The 22,105-nt window shown below is 42.0% G+C and overlaps 1 protein-coding gene across 4 annotated transcripts in view; it reads left to right on the forward strand.

The window, feature by feature from the left end:
* Window positions 1–1,223: 1,223 nt before the first annotated feature.
* CEP57L1 (centrosomal protein 57 like 1) overlaps window positions 1,224–22,105 on the forward strand; it is a 31,484-nt gene continuing 10,602 nt past the window's right edge. Inside the window, exons 1-7 of one of the 4 annotated variants that reach the window (XM_075864217.1) lie at window positions 1,224–1,328; window positions 5,967–6,070; window positions 10,219–10,399; window positions 12,584–12,760; window positions 14,451–14,572; window positions 18,955–19,053; window positions 20,211–20,288. In XM_075864217.1, coding sequence (XP_075720332.1) covers window positions 10,225–10,399; window positions 12,584–12,760; window positions 14,451–14,572; window positions 18,955–19,053; window positions 20,211–20,288 — 651 coding nt within the window. In that variant the 5' untranslated portion in view covers window positions 1,224–1,328; window positions 5,967–6,070; window positions 10,219–10,224. Of the gene's footprint in view, window positions 1,329–5,966; window positions 6,071–7,167; window positions 7,268–8,646; window positions 8,838–10,218; window positions 10,400–12,583; window positions 12,761–14,450; window positions 14,573–18,954; window positions 19,054–20,210; window positions 20,289–22,105 lie in introns of those variants that run through there. The other 3 variants (XM_075864218.1, XM_075864220.1, XM_075864219.1) reach the window with 3 other exon arrangements.

The raw sequence follows: 22,105 nt of genomic DNA on the forward strand, positions 1-22,105 counted from the left end.
CAGCATTAGGCCCCCCAGAAAACAGTATGCGGCTATAAAATCAAATGCAAAATTCCTGGACCGAAAAGGCCAAAAAGCCTCCTTTTATGCCAAGCCCTGGCACATGCCCGCACAGTGAATAAGGCTCACATATTTGGTATCCCCATGCACGGGAGAAGTGGAAGAATGTGAAAGGAGATTAATTTTGGCCGTGGTTCATACCGTGTGTGAAAAATGCTAGCATAAACCGACGCAATTGTTAAATTCTTGCATTTTTTTCCAATTTTGCCCACTTTAGTGAAAAAAAAAAAAATGATATATACTGACAAATGCCACTAAAACAAAGCCCTATCTGTCCTTTAAAAAGAGTGTAAAATTCAAAGATGAACTTTATTCACCTGCTGAGTTATAGTCATGTAAAGAAGCGCATAGCAAAATTGTGAAATTTGCTCTGGTCATTTAGCTGTAAAACAGCCTAGTCCTTAACCGGTTAACACTGGTTTAGGAGTAGCAACGATCACACAACCATCACCGCAGTAAACATATTGGAATTTTATACAATATTGCATCACATAAAATGACAGGTGATTTAGAGGAGGAGCCTCCTTTTTGGAGGTAAAGATATTAATATTGCATAGTGATATCACATGAAGTCGTGATCGCAGAATATATGCAATTTAAAAGAATCCTATGGGGTGAAAAAAAATCACATGCAATTTGCAATAATCTTGAAAAAAAAGTTAGAAATGCATAAGGTGATATTGGGCCAAGATCTAATGCAATCCATCATTGTGGAGCCCCGACATAATGCAAAACATCCTGCTAGTGCAGTGATCTGCAACATAAAGCCTACAAGCTGGTATGAAGCTACAACACCCAGAATTACCGAACAGCATCTAGGCTGGCGCAACTTGCTGGGAGTTGTGGTACCACAACAGCAGGAGAATAATAGGCTAAAGTCCATTGCGTTATTAAATATGGTTTATCAGCATCGCGGTCCAGTTCCTGCACCACTTCTCTCCCAATCTTACTACACCAGGATCCTTGCTCATCAAGCTTGGGCAACAACAATTTAACCTGCGTTCTATTCCCATCCCACCAATGTAATCACAGGCTTTAAACGGCCATGTGTCCTCTTAACCAATCAGCAGATTTTTACCATGTGCACCGATAAGAACAGGTAAGAAGTGTAATTGCATTGGCTGACCTTCTATGTACGTCAAATGAGTGACACGGTGGGCGGGGCAGTGTTTGCTGGGTTACGCTCGCTCCGCCCCCAGCGTTCTGTATACACTGTACTGAGCCGTTGTATATCGCAGCGGTAGTGTATCTGGCAGCCCGGGATACAGGTATGATTCCCTGTTATACGACTGTGGAGTAGGTTATTATATATGGGCGAATAGTTGTGCTGGCATGTGCGGATTATATGCGGCAATGGAGCTTGCTGAGTGTGACGTGCACCGCAATGGGAAATGCATGAGATCATTAGCTATGGACGGCTTTTTACATGAGCGTTTCTGATACATTTTCTGCACATTCGGGAATGGGAACATTCGTAACGTTTTCATTCATTCGTGGATTAGAACATCCCACACATTATGTTTATAATACCAGTTAGAACATTGGGCAAGGCGTGATGCCAATGATTCGTGACTTACACGATGTGATTCTAATAACGGAACAGCCTTTTTACCTATTCACACGCAGTCAATTTTATAAGATTGTAGCAATAATCGCCAAGTGTAAACACATGCCTAATTATAGGAGTGCAATCAAAATAGCCACACAACAATAGTATTATGGCAAAATATTTGTGGCATCAGCCATGCTTTATTTTACATTCAGTAGCACAGTTGGGGGACCCAGCAGACTGCTATACCCCACCTTCCACCAACTAAAAGCCAGCAGTGCCCACGCACCTCCACTGCCATTGGTCATCCTAACTGCCGTATAGCCTACGGCCCATAGCTACCGACTCCATACCGTGTGTGAACGCATGCCTATTTCTATTCTGTGTGCTCCATATGTCACTACGTCATCTTCTTTGACATTAGGATATTGCACCAATATAAATAGATTTGTGACATATGACTAGTGCTTGTTGCGATCTTTGCACTGGACATTAAATAAAGATGACTGGAGCCGTTTCACTCGTGTTCGCATCACATGTGCAGTACAACGTTTTTGGGTTTTTTAAGGCTGAATTTTCAGACCTAAGTGGGTGGTTTTACATAGTGATTGACAGGTATCTCTGTATGCACCCTCATAGAGTAAAGGCTGTCAATCACACCGTAAGACCGCCCTCTGGACACCTAAGCATAGAAAGAGCAGGGATTTATATTCATGAACTGCTCTTTACCATGCTACACATGGATTGGTCCAACATTTTCAAGGTGATAGGGTTGTTTTAAATGGTTATCAGAAGAGAGAAAAGTGATGGCCTATCTTCCGGATAGGCCATCAATATCTGATTGGTGGAGGTCCGACTCTCTGCACCCCGCCGATCAGCTCTTTGAAGCGTTGCTTTCCCTTTATTCCTTGCACTGCTGCATACTGTCAAACGCTGGCCCCCTATGTATGTGTATACACAAATGTAATGCTGCAGAGATCAGACTCTATTCTCTTTTAGGGTATGTTCACACGGCAGCCTCCGTTACGGCTGAAATTACAGAGCTGTTTTCAGGGGAAAACCGCTCCGGCATTTCAGACGTAATGGCATGTGCAGGCGCTTTTCGCTGCGTCCATTACGGACGTAATTGGAGCTGATTTTCCATGGTGTCAATGGAAAACGGCTCCAATTACGTCTCAAGAAGTGACAGGCACTTCTTTGACGCGGACGTCTTTTTTACGTGCCGTCTTTTGACCGCGGCGCGTAAAAAAAATGACCGTAAATAAGGTGTGTGAACCCAGCCTTAGGCTGCACATAAAGCCTGTGCTGACCATATAGCCTGACAACAGAGGAACCTTGTCATGAGACGCAGCTAAAATCTGCACTATTTTCCACAGTAAAAAAAACGCATGAAAATGCGTAAATGCTGCGAAAATTTTGTGCCTCAAATCCTTTACGTGTGAACAAGCCCTTACAGTTTACATTGCTTCAATTTCCTATAAGGGTATGTTCACACGGTGCACATATGCTGCGTAAAAGGGAATTCCAGCCGAAAAACCGAACCAAATTGTCGGCCGGAATATCCCCTGCGAAAAACGTCAGGTAAAAAAAAAAGCCTATACTTATCTATAGTCATGGCGATGCGTCCCTATGACGTCCTGCAGCTCAGTCTTCTGGGATGACGTTTCATCCCGTGTTACCGCTGCAGCAGTCACGTGGGATGAAATGTCATCCCTGGAGGCCGGGCTGGACGCAGTAGCATAGAGATCTGGGTAAGTGTAGACCTTTTTTTTAGTTGCGATTTTTTTCGGTGGGATGACCGCTTCTATGCCGCAAGAACGCTACATCTGCTTTTTTTTGCAGCTTTTACCTCCCCATTGAATTCAATGGGAAAAACCCACAACAGAAAACCAGCGATTCCGCAACATAAATTGACATGCTGCGGATTAATGAAAATGCACCGCAGGTCAATTTAAGAACAGTTTTTCGGCTGTTTTTTTACGCAGCGTGTGGATTGTTCAAATCTCATCCACTCCGCTGCTACTGTATTATCCTGTGGATTTTCCACAATGAAATTTGTTGTGGAAAATCTGCAGTAGTTATTCTACGTTTGGATTTACCCTAATTGTACGCACTACACCATCCCAGCTGGCAATGGGCATTGGTCTCCGTCATCTCAAGCTTGTATGTGGCTGTTCAGCCAAAGATATGCAATGCAGCACTTCATTCAGCACTCACTGGTTCTGTCAGATTGTATGATATATTGACTTGTTGGAAAGGCGGCCTCTTATGACAGTGCTGTGTCGAAAATCACTAAGCTCCTGCACCCTCTATTACTTAGGCCTCCCACACACGAGCGTGTTTGGTCTGTGATGTACGGCCCATACTGAAAACATGATTACAGTACGGGACAGTTCTCCCGCAGCGAGGCAGGGACTCCTAGCGTCAAACATAACTATGATTCTAGGAGCCCGGCTCCCTGCAGTGTGTTCGGTCCGGGAAATGCGTCCGACATATGGACCGTATATCACGGACCAAACACGCTTGTGTGTGAGAGGCCAAAGTGGCCAAGTGGCTATGTGCTTTATATCTTCGTGCGGCTGCAATTTTTCCACACTAAAATAGATTGAGAGGGTCCACATGTTTTTGGCCATGTAACGTCGGTCTCACTCATAGGCTTTTTGTAATTCCCTGCATTCAGTTTTCCACTGATTTTAACTATTGACATGCCAAATGATTCTATTGTGAAAATACCTCTTTAAAGCTCCTGCTACAAAATGCTTCTTGTGAAACTGTGCACAGAACTCCTACATAGACTGGCACTGACAAGCACTGCAGATAGATTCAGAAAGAACTGGATATTTTCCCAATAAACATAACAGGCCTGTTGACTTTGATAACACAGTATAGTAAATTAATCCTGGGATGTATTAAATTACTCATATCACTAAACACGTATCATCATCTTACAATATACATATAGAATTAATTTACATAAACATTGAGTAACTCCGTAGTTAATATGCATTACTTATCTTGCCATAGCGCCTATTACATTAGTTAGGAGATAAGGAATTAATAAACTGGTGGCAGAGCCTCTTTTAGGGGTTATCCAGGGACCAAAAATTGCTTTGCATTAATATATTTATGTAAAAAGAAGTCACTTACTAATATACTTTAATTTAAAATTCGGTACTAAATGGTGCCGTTCAAACCCAGTGAATTGTTCCCAGAAGTCCTGTAGACTTTCTCATATTGATGACGCGCCGACACAGCCCCACGTGACTGAGCGCTTGCTTCCTGCGCTGTTTGTGTCCCTGACCAAATGTCGGGAGCAGTGCTGGAGTCCCGAGCAAAGCGCTAGCTGATGCTGTGCTCATGACTCTAGCAATAGGCAATGTGACTGACCCTTCTGGTCATGCCATTGATAACACGTCGACACGAACAGCACAGGAAGCAAGCCCTCAGTCACGTGGGGCCGTGTCGGCACGTCATCAATATTAGAAAAGCTCCAGGACTTCCAGGAACAATTCACCATGTTTGAATGGCACCATTTAGTACCGAATTTTAAGTACATTAGTAAGTGACTTCTCTTTTTACATAAAAATATTAATGCAATGCAATTTTTGGTCCCCGGATAACCCCTTTAAATACATAAATTCCCTGGTACAAATATGCATATCCAGAATGACAATCTGATTCTAAAATACAAAAAAATATATGTTAAAAACTGTAATACAAAAATTGACATAGCTGTCTGACCAACAGTTCACTAGGCACATACTTATTTTCAACACAAATGTTTCCTCTTATTCCACAGCAGTGGGAATCGTACGCAACCTAAGTGGGAACTAAAAGAAGTTTCCAATCCTAAATTCCCGGTTTAGACATTTTGGCTCTAAACTGTCTAATTCATATATCCAGAGTAATTCCAATCTTTTTAGCATAGCCTCCCTATGACCTCCCCTCCAGGGGAAAGGGATACCATCAATGATTCTGAATCTCAACTGAGACACGTTGTGTTTTTAAATTTGTCAAAATGTTCTGCAATGGGTAGCTCTAGCATATGTTTGCGGATAGTGTATTTATGTTGGGTAATCCTATTTCTACACTCTTGAGTGGTTTCACCCACATACAGAAACCCACAAGGGCATTATAATAGGTAAATGGCATATTCTGATTTACACGTGAAGTATTGTTTAATCAAATATAGTTTTCCTGTTCTCTGATGTACAGAAGAAATAACTTTTTGCATACTGTTACAGTTGCAACACCCCAAGCACGGGTAGCAACCTGTCTTATTAACAACTATTTTCTGTTGCCTTACTACATCAGTCTTAACCAACCGATCTCTTTTATATTTCTGGACCACCTAAAGGACATCAAAGGGTGAGCACTGAACTCCTCAACTTCCGGAAAGCTCTGGGTTAAAATAGACGAATTATTCTTTATTACATTTACAATCATCTTGCTCAAATTAGTGTAAGTAGATACAAAGGCAATTCTAGGTTTACGTTTAATGAAATACCTATTCTTATCTCATAGTACGTCTTCTCTAGTGCATGCTTTCACTGTTTGTTTATTTCTTTTGACCAGCCTCTTATGATAACCTCAATGCATGAAATGCTTGCACATTCCATTCAAATGTTCCTCAACTATTGTTTCCTCAGCCACTATTATCCTAATAATAATAATAGGTAGTAATTGACTAAATGGTAGGGACTCAATCATATGTTTGGGATGTTGACTTTCATATCTCAAGGTATTATTCCTATCCGTTGGTTTAACATATAAGTCTGTGCTTAGATTATTATTTCGAAAACTGAATCTAGTGTCCAAAAATGTTATATATTCGCTCGAATACACCAGCGTAAATTGTAACTCTTCATTAATCCCATTGAGGTAAGTTAACCATTCATTGAGACACTCTTCTGTCCCTAACCATATAAAGAATATATCATCAATGTATCCAGCCCTTCACAAATTGGAAGGGACTGGATGAGTATACAAAACCTTGCTGAAATTGAGTCATGAAGATGTTTGCGTATGTTGGGGCCACATTGGACCCCATCGCAGTACCCCTACGTTGTACATGGTATCTATCCTGAAATAGAAAATAATTGAACTTCAGAACTATTTCCAATAATGATAACAAGAATTGTCCACCATCATAGTTAGAATCCATTAGCACTCGCCTCACAGAATCAATTCCCCTCTCATGGTCTATACTGGTGTAAAGACTAACTACATCAAATAATGCAAGAATATATTTTTCCTGCATGTCCAATGTCTGTAATTTACAGATAAAATCTGTTGTTATCCCGAACATATGATTGAGCCCCCACGGTATACTGTCTCAATGGTTTATTAAGAAAAGTCGCTATTGATGTAAAAACGACCCTATTCCTGACACAATTGGTCTACCTGGTGGATTTTCAAGATTTTTGTGAATTTTTGGCAAAGTATACATCATAGGGGTCACTGGATGGTTTGCAATCAAATAATCATGCAACTTAGCATCAATTACACCACTAGTTGTTCTTCAATATTCCTCTGGATAGGTGATCAGTTTGAAAAACTGCCCCATGACCAGACAACCTCTTTAACAATTCAAGTAGGCGGAGTGAGGACCCTGTTCGTAAGATCTTACAATCTATGAGGAATTAGGGGTGACACGAGGTAAAAAGTGCTTTTTCAGTACAATGGTCCAGCCATCTTTTATACTAAACAGGGTAGTACACATAAAGCTGCATGAGCCAGTCACTAGCCAGTATCCGTGTATGACGGACATTAAATGTATTAGGGGGCAAGGGGTATGGGAGATACTGTTGAATGAAGGGATCAGGTTCTGAGGACCAATATATTTGGTGGGAGGATAAAGGAAAGGAGTCAGATTAGGGAATGTAATAGGCCTGCCTAAAAATGTGTGTTCAGGGCACGCTTAATACTGTAGATGGGAATTAATTTGATCGTCTCTGAGGTAGTGCATTCCAGAGGACTGGCACAGCACGAGAAAAGTCATGTAGACAGGTGTGGGAGGTTTGGATTATGTAGGATGAAATTCTTAGATCGTTGGCAGAACATAGAGCACTGGTAGGGTGGTAGACAGAGATGAGGGAGGAGATGTAAGGAGGTGCCGCACTGTGGAGAGCTTTGTGGTTGAGAGTAATGACTTTATAATACAATTTAAAGTGAATGGGCAACCAGTTTAGTGACTGGCACAGGGTAAAGGCATTGGTGTAGCGGTTGGTCAGAAAGTTGAGCCTTCAGGAAAGATTGAAGAGGGGAGAGTTTAGTGAAGGGAAGACTGATTAGTAATAAGTGACAGTAATCAAGACGAGAGTGAATCAGAGCGACAAGATGATTTTTGGCTGTTTCCGCAGTAAGAAAATGGTGGGTTCTGGAGATGTTTTTGAGGTGGAGGTGACATGAGCGTGTAAGTGATTGAATATAAGGCTTAAAGGGTTATCCAACTTCTGACAACTGATGACCTATCCACCGGATAGGTCATCAGTATGTCATCGGTGCGGGTCCGACACGCGGACCCCGCACCGATAAGCCGCTTCGGTGGCCTGCGTGTACCGGATGTTGTGGCACATAATGCTATGGATAGAGCCCGGAATAAGTTGGCTCTGTACATAGCATAGCGGCCGTGCTGCAGAACTGAAGGTCTTCTCCTATTCACTTGAATTGGAGCAGAGCTGCAGTACTGCAGCTCGGCCGCTATTCCATGGCCGGAGCTAACTGCTTCCGGCTTGTATGTCCGGTGCACGGAGGCACCGGACCAGCTGATCTGTGCGAGGCCCGGGTGTCGGACCTCCGCAGATCATGTACTGATGACCTATCCGGTGGATAAGTCATCAGTTGTCAGAAGCTGGAAAACCCCTTTAAAGCAAGATCTGAGTAAAAAAAAATTCCAGGACAGTGGGCATGCTGCCTAGGAGATATGGTAGTACCACACACTGAAATATACACATCGGGTTTAGGTAGTTTAGTAGATGGAGGAAATATAAGCAGTTCAGATTTTGAAATTTTTTGTTTCAGATCGAAAACATGATGTTAGAGACAGCGGATAGACAATCACTGATGTTTTGTATGAGAGCGGGGGTGATATCACAGGTGGAGGTATATAATTGGGTGCCAACAGAGTAGAGATGGTATTAGAAGCCAAAGCTTCTGATGGTTTGTACAATTCGGGCTTTGTATAGCGAAAAGAGGAGGAGACATAGGACTGATCCCTGATGAACAGGTAAGTTGGAAGTATATCCCACAGTTCACTATTCCACTAAAGCTCTGTTCGTATTTCGTTCGAGCAATACATTGCAGTTATACAGCAGGAGCATTCCCCGCCACATAAGTCCGACGTATGCCACTGTATAGTCACTGCTAAGAAAAATGCAGTCTTCCGCAGCCTAAAAAAAAAAAGTATGTTGAATGGTAGTTTGTGGCTTCTTTCGGGGGAAGGCACTGGGCGCATACGCCAAACTTGTTCACGTAACGGGATGTGAACAGAGCCTAATGCTGTTACTAGTAATACATGGATTTTTATTGTTTCCTGGGTGGCGTTGCCAATAAATTGATGCAGAATTTTGTGTGTAACCTTTATTACTGTTAATGCAAAGCATTTTGAAAGAATTGTTTTTGCCTTTTGGTGTACTCTTGCAAGAATATTGAGGGGTTAATTCCACAAAAGTTTAATGAGAAATGTGCATATTCACCCTTCACGTGGGCAATATATGACGTAACCTTGTTTTGAAGGATATCCTTATACCATCTGTTGTAGGCTAGTTTTCATTAATCTGTATTCTATGGTAGAATATGCTAATTTCAGCAAGCTTTAGATCATTTAGACAGATGGCGTGGCTGTTGAATTTAATGATAAAGACTGAAATACTGTGAAAAAATATCTGAAAACGTAAAAATAGAACTGATGAGACAATTAAATTTGTTCCCTTTGCCTGAAAATGTGAAGTCACCCTTCATTAAGTGATGAAGCGAAAGATTTAAGTGAGTCATAGCATGGAGAATGAAAGCATGGAAAGGAACTATTTTTATGGTGTTTTCTAGCTATTCAGGTTTGGGTTCACGGATTTTGTTGGTGATATACTGTATAATTTAATTGCAATTAACTGACTCCATACCAGTATTCTAAAATGGGAACTGGAGCTTAAAGGAGTTTTCCCATTTATAAAAGTTTTTACTGCTCCATTCAATGTCTATGGAGCTGACAAAGACAGCTGAGCGCAGCGCTCGGCTGTCTCCGTCAACCCTATAGACATTAAATGGAGCCACAGGGCACATGCACATTCGCCACTGCATTCAAATTCTTTCTCCCTCAATGAGGGAGAACTCCCATTCTAGTGATCGTGGGGGTCCCAGTGGTGAGGGTCATACATTTATCTCCTAACGTGTGGATAGGTGATAAATGTTCTTAGTGGGAAAATCTCTTTAATACAAAATCTTCTACTTTCATGTTGTAGACTGTTTCGCTTAATTGTGGCATCATCTGTATACAGCAGTTTAAAGTGGTCCCTACCTTGAAGGCACTCTAAATGGGTAGTCCAGGACCCCATTATATATATATATATATATATATAGTTATCACATAATGTCATTTTTATTGCTTGTAGCCGGAAATGGACTCAGTGCTAAAGGAAAGTTACCTGGCTAGCTTTTGTTACCCTCCTGATTCTATTCCCATTGCTGACCTTCTTGAGTCCAAGTCTTCATCTTCAAGAAAACTGATATCATCCGCATTGCAGAACCAGAGTCCCCATTCATATGATATGCTAGAAGCTCCAAATCGCACAGGTAAAATAATTATTCACAGTTATACAATGTGCAAGAATACGAAATATCCTTTTGTCTTAGTCTCCTAGGAATCTATATTCTGTACGGAGCCTCTGCAGCACAGACTCTGTTGGGCACAGTCTCATTATGAACACTGTCCCAGTTTGTGCTGTGATATTTATGAAACAAGGAATACGCCAGTAATGAAGTATACTGCAAACCTGACCATTTAAAGAGGACCTATTAGCTTATGCCTGTCAGGGTCGGCCTAAGGCTATGTTTACATGGAGTATTTTGCCGAGTTTTTTGACGCGGAAACCGCGTCGCAAAACTCGGCAAGAACGGCCCGAAAATTCCTCCCATTGATTTCAATGGGAGGCGTCGGCGTCTTTTTCCCGCGAGCAGTAAAACTGCCTCGTGGGAAAAAGAAGCGACATGCCCTATCTTCGGGCGCTTCTGCCTCTGACCTCCCATTGACTTCAATGGGAGGCAGAGAAAGCGTATTTCGCGGTGTTTTATGCCTCCCATTTTGAGGCAGATATTTCTCCTGCAAAATACTCCGTGTGAACATAGCCTTAAGTTGCATGGCGCCCTGTTCTGGAATCTATTGCTGCCCTCCACAAACCAAAAATGAACCACATACATACACACATACTGGAACATATATACTGTACGTACATAAAGGCACATATTTAGACAAATATATACACACACATTCTGGAATATATACATACATAAAGGTAAATATATAGACATACAGACATATATACACACACCGGCGCATAAATACACAGGAAGGAACTTATACAAATTCATACAGACACATATATAGACATACAGGCACATATATACAATCACAAAGACACATTCACATACAGACACATCTATACCACACAGGCATAAATATACACAGTGCAGATAATGTAGATGTCACCTGCAGTCCTATGTAACACCACAGATGACACACAGTGATAACTATACCCACACAGGCACATATAAACACACACTGAGGCATATATATATATATATATATATATATATATATATATATATGTGTGTGTGTGTATATATATATACACACACACACACATCTACACATACAGGCACATGTATACATATATACACACATACTGGAACGTATACACATAAAAACACAGAGACTATACGCACACATACTGGAACATACAGTATATACACACACATACTGGAACATATATATATATATATATATATATATATATATATACACACATATACAGGAGCATATACACGGAGACATATATACAGACATATAGACACCTACCATCTCTCCTTGCTGACAGGCTTCTTACAGGATGGGCTCTGAGCGGAGCTTCCTCTTCTCCCTCCGCTCTTCTTTACTGCGTGTGTGACTAAGAGCAGAGGCAGAGCCCATTGGCGCCCCCTACATGCTGGGAGGGTGCAGCGCCCTGTGCACTTGTCGCACACCCCTGAGTCCGGCCCTGATGCCTGTTATATTAAATACTTGAATGCCCCATAAAATAAAATTTTCTGGAGATCTTTTTTTTTTTTGGACCACTGCATTATGCGGTTTCTCTGATATTTTGTAGTCTTTAAGTTTTGCACAATGTGTGTGTTTTTTTCAATTGTTGCTGAAGTCACATTTTAAAGGGATTGTTCAAGAGTTTAAAAACATTTGGCTGCAGAATATCTAATAAAGTAACAAAAAACACATTACTCACCTGTTAAATCCCCCCGCCACTCCATCGATGATGCTCCCGCAGTTGCCGGCTGGTCTTTGTTTACATGGCAGCGGCGATGACGTGCTGTACCGGAATGTAACCATTACACACATTTGCTGGCCGCAGCGGTAATGCCAGAGTAGGTACGGCAGGTGACTGCTGCAGCCATGTAAACAAAGACCGGCAGGGAACGGTGGGAGATTTAACCGAGATTAATGTGTTTTTTTTAGTGTCCAGATTTTTTAATCTATTTTTTGAACGCCTGGGAAAACCCTTTACTGAATTGCTGTCACTAGAAAATTAGAATAAATTTTCTATTGGTAAAAATGATCACCTATGGGGTTCTTCTGTTTCTCTATCTAGCATTCTGTGTTTTTATCTACTGTCATTCAATTTGATGTTTTTCTTGAGTTGTTCTTTTTAAATTGTTCTATATTTGTCTTTCTTATGAGAAGTTTAACTATTTGACATTTTAACACAACAGCTCTTGTGTCTGCACTGAAGACTCTTCAGGAGAAGATTTCCCGGCTAGAACTAGAGAAGTCTAAGGCACAGAACCACTTAACAAGCTTGCCCATGGAGACCGCAGAACATAAGAAGGTTTGGTTTAACAAAGAGAAGACTGACTCTGCTCAGCATGAAGCTGTAAGACAAAAAAATGGTAAGCTTTACATTTGCCAATTGGCATTTATCATCTGTTCATGAGAATAAAATGCAGTTGTTTGTATGGCATAATTCATTTAAGTCTTTTTTTAAAATACAGCAAGATCAACGAGGCTGGTGTCCATTACATAGTCTGCTATACAAAGTTGTTGTTTTTTTATGCAGGATTACAGGCCCCAAGTGTTCACTGAATTGTAAAATAAAATAAAAAATCCCACTTTTACAATTTCTAAATCTTCAACAAGAAAAATAACTTTCATATTCTACTTTCCCTAGATATATATTGATGCATAATTTTAGGGAAATGTCCATACCTTAGAGGACCCAAAGCTTGCATAAGTAGACACCAGTATTACATTGTAGCTGGGGCCCAGGAACTCCAAGTTAGACCTCAGAATAAGTATAAATAAATTCACTCATTTCACGCAAATGAAATATCGGAGGGCAGATTTACTATTCCAAATTCACTATCATTCTGGTTTTTGAGGCAGAATTCTGGCTTATATGCTGTACTCCACATTCATTAATGGTTTATGCTCGACAAGGGGTGTAGTTTAGCAGGAAAGAGGGCGTGGTCTTGCAGAAAGGTGACGTGGCTTAACCCCTTAATTAACGGGCCTTTCAGCCGCCATAACTTTTTTTAATTTTTTTCATTGACGTGGCCGTATGAGGCCTTGTTTTATGCGGGAGAAATTGCATTATTTTGTAATCGTTTGGAGGTAGAAAAAAAAATTTTACGACGTGAATATAGGAAAAAGCGATTCTCTGCATCGTTTTTCTTGTTTATTTTTTATCTCGTTTACGTCTCATGCTAAATAACCTGTTAGATTAATTCTTCAGGTTATTAGGGTCGTTTAGATACCTAATATGTGTAGGCTTTTTGTTTTTATTTAATGTAGGGGCAGTATATGCAAAATAAAAATTTTTGGGGGGGACTTTTTATTTTATTTTTATGTTACTTTTTCTTTAATCCCATTAAGGGATAACTTTATTAACTCATTTTTTTTTACTTGTAATTTATTAGCATCCTCCTGTATGCTAATACATCATACTGTGTCACTATGACACAAGTTGCTGTTAGGGCAGCACATAGTGTGCCTGAACAGGAGGCTTACTGAACAGACAGCCCTGGGGTCCTTTCTAGGTCCCCAGGGCTGACTGCAGAGGGATTCACCGGTCTTTGATCACATCACCGAGTTCCCGATGATACGATCAAAGAGAGGAGTTCCCTTTGATTATGCTGCGGTCACGGACTGCGGTGATCTCAGGGTTAAACAGCTGGGGTCTGACTGTTTTCCGACCCCAGCTGTATTTAGCAGGCTGCTCTAAGATCAGGAGCTGTAAGTTACAGCTCCTGCTTAGTTCACAGGAGCGCTCATCAGCCTCTTCTACAGCGACGCCAAAAGACATCGCTGTAGACAACGCACCTGCACCGCCTGCTGTCAAAAGACGGTGGGCGGTCGTTAAGGGGTTTACATAGTTAAATGCGAAATTGTGTGACACAAATTTTGGTGCAAAAAAACTGACTGAAACTAAGCCAACCAAGAGGTGGTATGAGGTTAAAAAAAAAGTGTCTAGCTAGATGCGCCAAATTAATAATACAGCAGGCACCGATAAAATGTGATGCTTTTTCTGACTCCCATTGAGTTTTTCTAAATATTTGCAAATCTTTCTTCTCACAATATTAGATGTAATTACCCAACTAAATGCAGCTGAGGAACGTTGCTTACTTCTTGAGAAACAGCTAAACTACATGAGGAAAATGGTTCTGCATGCAGAAGTGGATAAGAACACCATTATGGATCAGCAGGTACCTTTGCAGGTTCCATCAGAATATCTAGAAAATGGTCAGTACAGAGGGAAGCTAATATAAGTTTAAAGGATGTCAAGGATAAAAGTTCTCTCCTAACCACAGCATAGGGGATAACATGCTGATCGGTGGGTGTTCGACTGCTGGGCCCCCCATCAATCACCAGAACTGGGGTCCTGTTCCTCCGAATGAATGGGGCGGCAGGTCGCATTTGTGCCTTGCTCCATTTATTTTCTATGGCACTGCCGGTGATCGCCAAGTGCTGTACTCAACTATCCCTGGCAGTCCCATAGGCTGGGAATGGAGTCGTGGTCCGCATGCGCGACCTGCCGCTCCATTCAGAGGAACGGGACACCTGTTCTCGTGATGGGTGGGAGTCCCAGCGGTCGGACCCCCACTGATCAGAATGTTAATACCTACCCTGTGATTAGGACTTTTAATCTTGGGACAACCCCTTTAAGAAGTGTGTGTGTGTGTGTGTGTGTGTGTGTGTGTATATATATATATATATATATATATATATATATATATATATATATATACATACATACACACACATACAGTGTGTGTGTGTGTGTGTGTGTGTGTGCGCAAAAGAATAGGTCAGCTTCTTTCACTGCTCAGTGTGATTGTGCAGTGAAAGAAGCTGGGCCGGAACAATGAGGCGTGTACGACACTGATTGGTCAGCGTCATACACTCCTCTGTACAACGCCCAGTTGGTAAAAAGTAAAAACACGCCCAGTTGTCTATTAAGAAACTAATTAGCATAAATATAAAATTGCTCATAACTTGCTAAAAAATTATAGTTTTTCAAAATAAAAACCACTGTTGTTATCTACATTACAGCACCGATCAGATTATGTAGGAGATAGGGCACTTATAATCTGATGACAGAGCCTCTTTAAGCGTTGCTTACCTGGAAAGAGATGGCACTATGCACTATGGGAAGACGGCAAGCCGGTGGATGCAGTGTGATGCTCTGGACAATGTTTTGCTGGAATACCTTGGGTCCTGGCATTTATGTGAATGTTACTTTGACACATGCCACCTACTTAAACATTGTTGCAGACCAAATACACCCCTTTATTGCAACAGTATTCCCTAATGGCAGTGGCCTCTTTCAGTAGGATAATGCCCCCTGCCACACTTAAAATATTTGTGGGGGGGAAATGGGGCAAAAAACAGCGATTGCGCCATTTTTGGGGGTTTTCGTTTTTACGGCTTTCATTGTGCGGCAAAAACCGCATGTTCACTTTAGTCCATGAGTTGATACAATTACGGCGATAAAAAATGTATGTTTTTTTTAATGTTTTTATATTTACTAATAATTTGTTGTCGCCGCATTCTGGGAGTCATAACTTTTTTTTAGTTTTCTGTCGATTGAGCAGTGTGAGGGCTAAATTTTTGTGGGGCGAGCTGTAATTTGTATTTATTAATTTTTTTACGCTATTCACCAAGAAGGTTAAGTAACGTTATATTGTAATAGTTTGGACTTTTACAGACGCGGCGATACCAGTTATGATAACTTTTATTTTTTTAACATTTCTTAAGAGAAAAAATAGGAAAAGGGTTTTTTTTTGTAACTTTTTTAATAGTGTGTGTGTGTGTGTGTGCAGAGGCATAGCTAGGTTCTCCAGCACCCGGGGCAAAGATTCAGTTTGGCGCCCCCCCCCCCCAACCTTTTTCCCGACATCTCCTTCCCCCTCGCCGTGTTTGTTTTCTCTACCAATCGACGTGTAATTTATTTTTATGTAACGCGAGCATAAAAACATTTGTACATTTTACAAGCAATATAGTTCTATACACAACACCAGAACCAAGCTCAGTACATATATACAGCACCAGCACAAATACGGCTGAATTTAGTGCAACCCCTGCTGTATAGGTATGTACGGCGTAAAACTACAGCTCCCAGCATGGCCCAAACAATGGTAAGGATATGCTGGGAGATGCCGTTTCACAAAAAATAAATCCTATCATAATCACACCACCCATCATCTCGCTGCAGATCATACAGTGACTACATTACTGATCAGAGGCAGAATAAACATATACATTAAGTGACTCACTGGTGACGTCTCAGATTCTAGTTCTTTTTCTCCATCCGGTCCAGACCTCTATGGTGGCTTCTCCCGGTCACAGCCCATTTCTGCAGTTTGCTGCTCACATGTCTTCAGCTTCTAACTTTTCCAACATTTCTGCACCTATAAATAAATATAAAGTTATCATTATACCACACACTATGCCCCTAAATATAATAGCACCATACACTGCACCTCTAATTATAATAACACCATACACCGTGTCCTACACACACACACTGTACCCCCTGTAGATAGTGCCTGCCATAGAGCCCCTGTAGATAGTGCCCCCATACAGACTACCCCTGTATAGTGTCCCACAAATAACTCCCCCTATAGTCCTCTACAGATAGCCCACCCCTGTATATAGCCCCCTGTAGATATAGCCCACCCCTGTATATAGTACTCTACAGATAGCCCAACCATGTATGTAGCCCCCCTGTAGATATAGCCCACCCCTGTATATAGTGCTCCACATATAGTCCACCCCTGTATATAGTGTTTCACAGATAGCCCACCCCTGTATATAGCCCCCCTTGTACATATAGTCCACCCCTGTATAGTGCTCCACTAGATAGTCCACCCCTGTATATAGTGCTCCACAGATAGCCCCCCCTCTGTATATACTATATACAAGGGTAGGCTATCTGTGGAGCACTATATACAGGGGTGGACTATATGTACAAGGGGGCTATATACAGGGGTGGGCTTTCTGTGGAGCACTATAGGGGGAGCTATTTGTGGGATACTATATACAGGGGTGGGCTATATCTACAGGGGGACTATATCTACAGGGGGACTATATACAGGGGTGGGCTATCTACAGGGGGACCATATCTACAGGGGTGGGCTATATCTACAGGGGTGGGCTATATCTACAGGGGTGGGCTATATCTACAGGGGTGGGCTATATCTACAGGGGGGGGCTATATCTACAGGGGGCTATATACTATATAGCCCCCCCTGTAGCTATAGCCCACCCCTGTATATGGTGCTCCATAGATAGCCCACCCAAGTATATAGCCCCCCTGTAGATATAGTCCCCCTGTATATAGCCCACCCCCTGTAGATATAGTCCACCTGTATATAGCCCACCCCTGTAGATATAGTCCACCTGTATATAGCCCTCCCCCTGTATATAGCCCACCCCCTGTAGATATAGTCCCCCTGTATATAGCCCACCCCCTGTAGATATAGTCCACCTGTATATAGCCCACCCCCTGTAGATATAGTCCCCCTGTATATAGCCCACCCCCTGTAGATATAGTCCCCCTGTATATAGCCCCCCCTGTAGATATAGTCCCCCTGTATATAGCCCCCCCTGTAGATATAGTCCACCTGTATATAGCCCACCCCCTGTAGATATAGTCCCCCTGTATGTAGCCCCCCCCCCGTAGATATAGTCCAGTCGGTATATAGCCCACCCCCTGTAGATATAGCCCCCCCTGTATATAGCCCCCCCTGTAGATATAGTCCACCTGTATATAGCCCACCCCCTGTATATATAGTCCCCCTGTATATATAGTCCACCTGTATATATAGTACACCTGTATATAGCCCACCCCCTGTAGATATAGTCCCCCTGTATATAGCCCCCCCCCTGTAGATATAGTCCCCCTGTATATAGCCCCCCCCTGTAGATATAGTCCACCTGTATATAGCCCCCCCCCCCGCAGATACAGCGACACACGTCTATTACAATTTAAAAAAAATTCAAACTCACCTTATTCCCGCTCCCACGCCGTCCGGCAGCCATGGAGACCTGCTCTCTTCTGCGCAGGTCACCAGGGGGTTGAACACAGCGTCTATGAAAGGCGCTGATTGGCTGGGCAGGATGACTTTCCCTGCCAGTCAGTCAGCGCCTTTCATCGACGGAAGCGTCACTGGTACAAAAGGTACCAGTCGCTTCATTCGTGGAAAGGCGCTGAATGGCCGGGCACGGAACGTCCCCGGTCATTCATTGCTTCTAATTGTACCTGTGTCCTTGCGACACAGGTACAATTATAGTGCAGGAGGAGGTGGCGCTGGCGCCCCCCTCTGAACTGCGCCCGGGGCACGTGCCCCGCCTGCCCCCCCCCTAGCTACGCCCCTGGTGTGTGTGTAAATCCCATTGGCTACGTGGCTCCCAGATTATCTCTAGTTCTGTGCTAATGATAACTTGTTACTCATGTACTGTAATTACAATCACAGTAATCAAGCAAATTAGATTCTTATGTGCAGATATTTTCTAACATAGACGTATTTGCTCTGCAGAGAAGAGAAAATTAAAATGTAATTGGTCTTCCTCAATGTATCCACAGACTTTTCTAAAGCAAGATAATATACAGGACAAGCTGGAAAAACTTGAGCTATTAGAGAGAGAATGTCTCCGACTCACGGCCACTCAGCAGATTGCAGAGGTAAGACACACCGGCCCGAGTTTATTACTCAGTGTATGCCTGACCTTGGTGGAATCTGCACTGGTTAAATATAAAATTACACCAAATCTCTCTTAAAAAAAAAAAAAAACAGATGAGAAAAGTGGGTAAACGTACTTTTAGATTAATATATCAAAGACAAAAGTTATAAAGGTACAATTTAGCGGCACAAATGTCCAGCTACTTATAGTAGGTATAAAAAGAAATTCAGTCAGACGATTCCAAATGCACCAAATTTGTTAAGTCTTTTTTGCCTTTTTCATAAATCGGGCACAATTCTCACCATCCACCCCCTTTAATTGCATTGGTGAAAAATACACCATTATTATTAAATGGGGAGACTTTTTCCACAAGATTTTGGAGTGTGTCTGTGGGAATTTGTGCCCATTCAGCCAAAAGATCATTTGTGAGGTCAGACACTGATGTTGAATGGGAAAGTCTGGCTCACAATTGATGTTCCAATTCACTCTGTCGTAAGTGATGCTACAGAGGAGAGGAGATTTTTACACGCCACGCGCTTTAGCACTCAATGGCCCCGCTCTGTGAGTATGTTCGATCTACTTATTCGTGTGTGTTGCTACTCCAAGACTCTTTCACTTCACAATAATAGCACTTACAGTTGGCTGGGGTAGATCAGAAATTTCAATACAATGCTCTAATAATAACTTGGTGTCCACTAGAGCCCAAACAGTGTTTTTATATACACTTACGCATACCGTTTAGATCACTCTATTTACAATTGCATTTTCCATACAGCAGAGTTTATAAACACGTGCTGGCCATACAGTGGTGGTCCATAAGTTCTTGGCTTGAGGACCAAATTGTGAAAGTATATAGAGATTTCAGCCCTGAGTTCTAGTCACTAAAACATAGATCTGGGAGTGGTGTCGGACAATTACATTCAGGTAAAGGTGTCCATACACATTAGATGGCTTTCGGCTGAACGTCGCCTATCTTTCCCAACTCCCCCATAAACGTGCATGCTTGACTCGACAGAACGTTCCTCTTCATTTCATTGGAGAGGGTGCTACTAGAAATATTTTTTTATGTCCAAAATGTAAGATAATAGTTGCACTTTAACAGACTTAATGTGTTGCTTTACTTTGAGTTACACACAAGCAAATATTTTATCCCTTCAGAGCAAAATTCATCAGCTAGAGGAAAAATTACATGTAGAGGAACAACATCGAAAGTTGATGCAGGACACAGTAGTCCAGGTAAGTTTACTCTGGCAAATTATAGGCTTTGATTTTTGAGTAGTGTTCTCCTAATGCGCCACAGTAAAAATGTATGTGAAAACTTCATGTCTATCCTTATTCACATGTTGAATATTGCTGAAGTGAAGGATAACTGAATGTATCAAGGCTGAGGTCTTATGGCAGCATCAGTCAAGTGATTCTGGTGGCAGATCCTAAATTTTATGATGCAACTTTCCCGCATTTCCTATAGCGCCCTACACAAGGACATAAAGGCTGACTGCCAAATGTTGCAAGACAATCTCCATTCACTTCAGAGTATGATTGGGCCAAAGTAGCGGTGGACCGCAGCTTCCGTGTGACCCGGTGTGGCAGTTATACAAATTGTTCAGCTCATTCTTAAGTCAGAAAATATTATGTGTTGTCTTTTTTCCTGGACTAACATCTCAGAATGTACTGCCTTTGTATTTATTATTGTGTAGATATTTGGCTCACATGAATAGACAGGTAAATAGGGGGTTATTTGTGGTCAAATAAATGGTCAACTACTGAACGATTAATGGATAAATTATTATTTAAGGGTTCTTTACTGTTAGTGCTGGTGAACAGTCTACCTCAGGAACTAGTATTTGTACACACAGCTAATTGATTCAGGAGAGGATTAGATACTTCCTAAAGCAATAAAATATAAAGGATACATGATGATCGATATTGGGACCTGTTTACAGATGCAACCATAGCAGCTAAAGGCCTGTTTATACACAGGCCAATTCTAATAATAATAAATGCCCATTGTGAATGCAGGAAAATATATTTTATCGTTGCTCTTGATTGATCATGCTGTCGTAAAAATCATTGGTTATTGGCGGCATGATGTGTAAATATTAATCATAGCGACATTTACAGCAGGCATTGCTGCTTAGCACACCAGTCTTGTGAGAGCCATTGCTAGGCAAGAATGATGCTCCTCATCCGACTGCTGTAGGAGTGGGGAATATGTACTGCTGAGGGAGGGGAGAAAGAGAATTTAATTCCGACAGGAGAGTTAGAGAATCTGCTGCTGTTCGGGAGGAAGCGGGAGAAGGAGAATGTAGGTCAGATGGCCTTTTTTGGGGGGAGGGGTTGCATATGTTGTAAACCGTGTTGAGGGTTTGCGGATAATGTGCTGCTGGTTGCACAAGAGACACTTCATTAGATAAATATTCTGCTGGGGAGTGCCTTGTGGGGGAGGGCAGGGCTTTATGTACATATAGCAACTCTAGGGCAATATTATATGGCATACTACTTCTTGTATATAGCATAGTGCTGTTATGTTAGTAGTATGTATGGCTAGTATAAAAAAGTTGCTGTATGGCTCTTGAGGAATTATACACGTAAAACGCACATTGGGGCACTATACAGTGTGACTAGACTCCTGGGACATGGGTATGACTCTCATCCATGTCTTTTGACCTTAGTATGTTAGCACTTTTTTTCTTCTTCTTTTTCTAAAGCCCGAGCCGTGCTTTCTATCACCCAAGTTCAAAAAAAAGTGCAAGGGTGCCACACAAAAAGTGCACAAGGATGCGGTCTATCGCAGCCCTTCTCTTAAAAGAGAGAGGCCCCGCATAACCATTCCCCGACTCTCCAAGCCTTAGGCCAAGAGGATCGAGGATCAATGATCCCCCCCCTTTGCCGGAGCTTAGGGAGACCCAACAACACTCCAAGGCTTCTACCTGGGCTGCCACCCCAGTGTCCACCTTGCAGCCTGCTTCTACTTGCACCTCCTTTCCGAAGAAGGGAGGCTGGGTTGCAGGGGAAAACGGAACCAGATGGCCACACATTTTCCCCCTAGACCT

Source organism: Rhinoderma darwinii, chromosome 4 (assembly GCF_050947455.1).
Source record: "Rhinoderma darwinii isolate aRhiDar2 chromosome 4, aRhiDar2.hap1, whole genome shotgun sequence".
Classification (NCBI taxonomy): domain Eukaryota; kingdom Metazoa; phylum Chordata; class Amphibia; order Anura; family Rhinodermatidae; genus Rhinoderma; species Rhinoderma darwinii.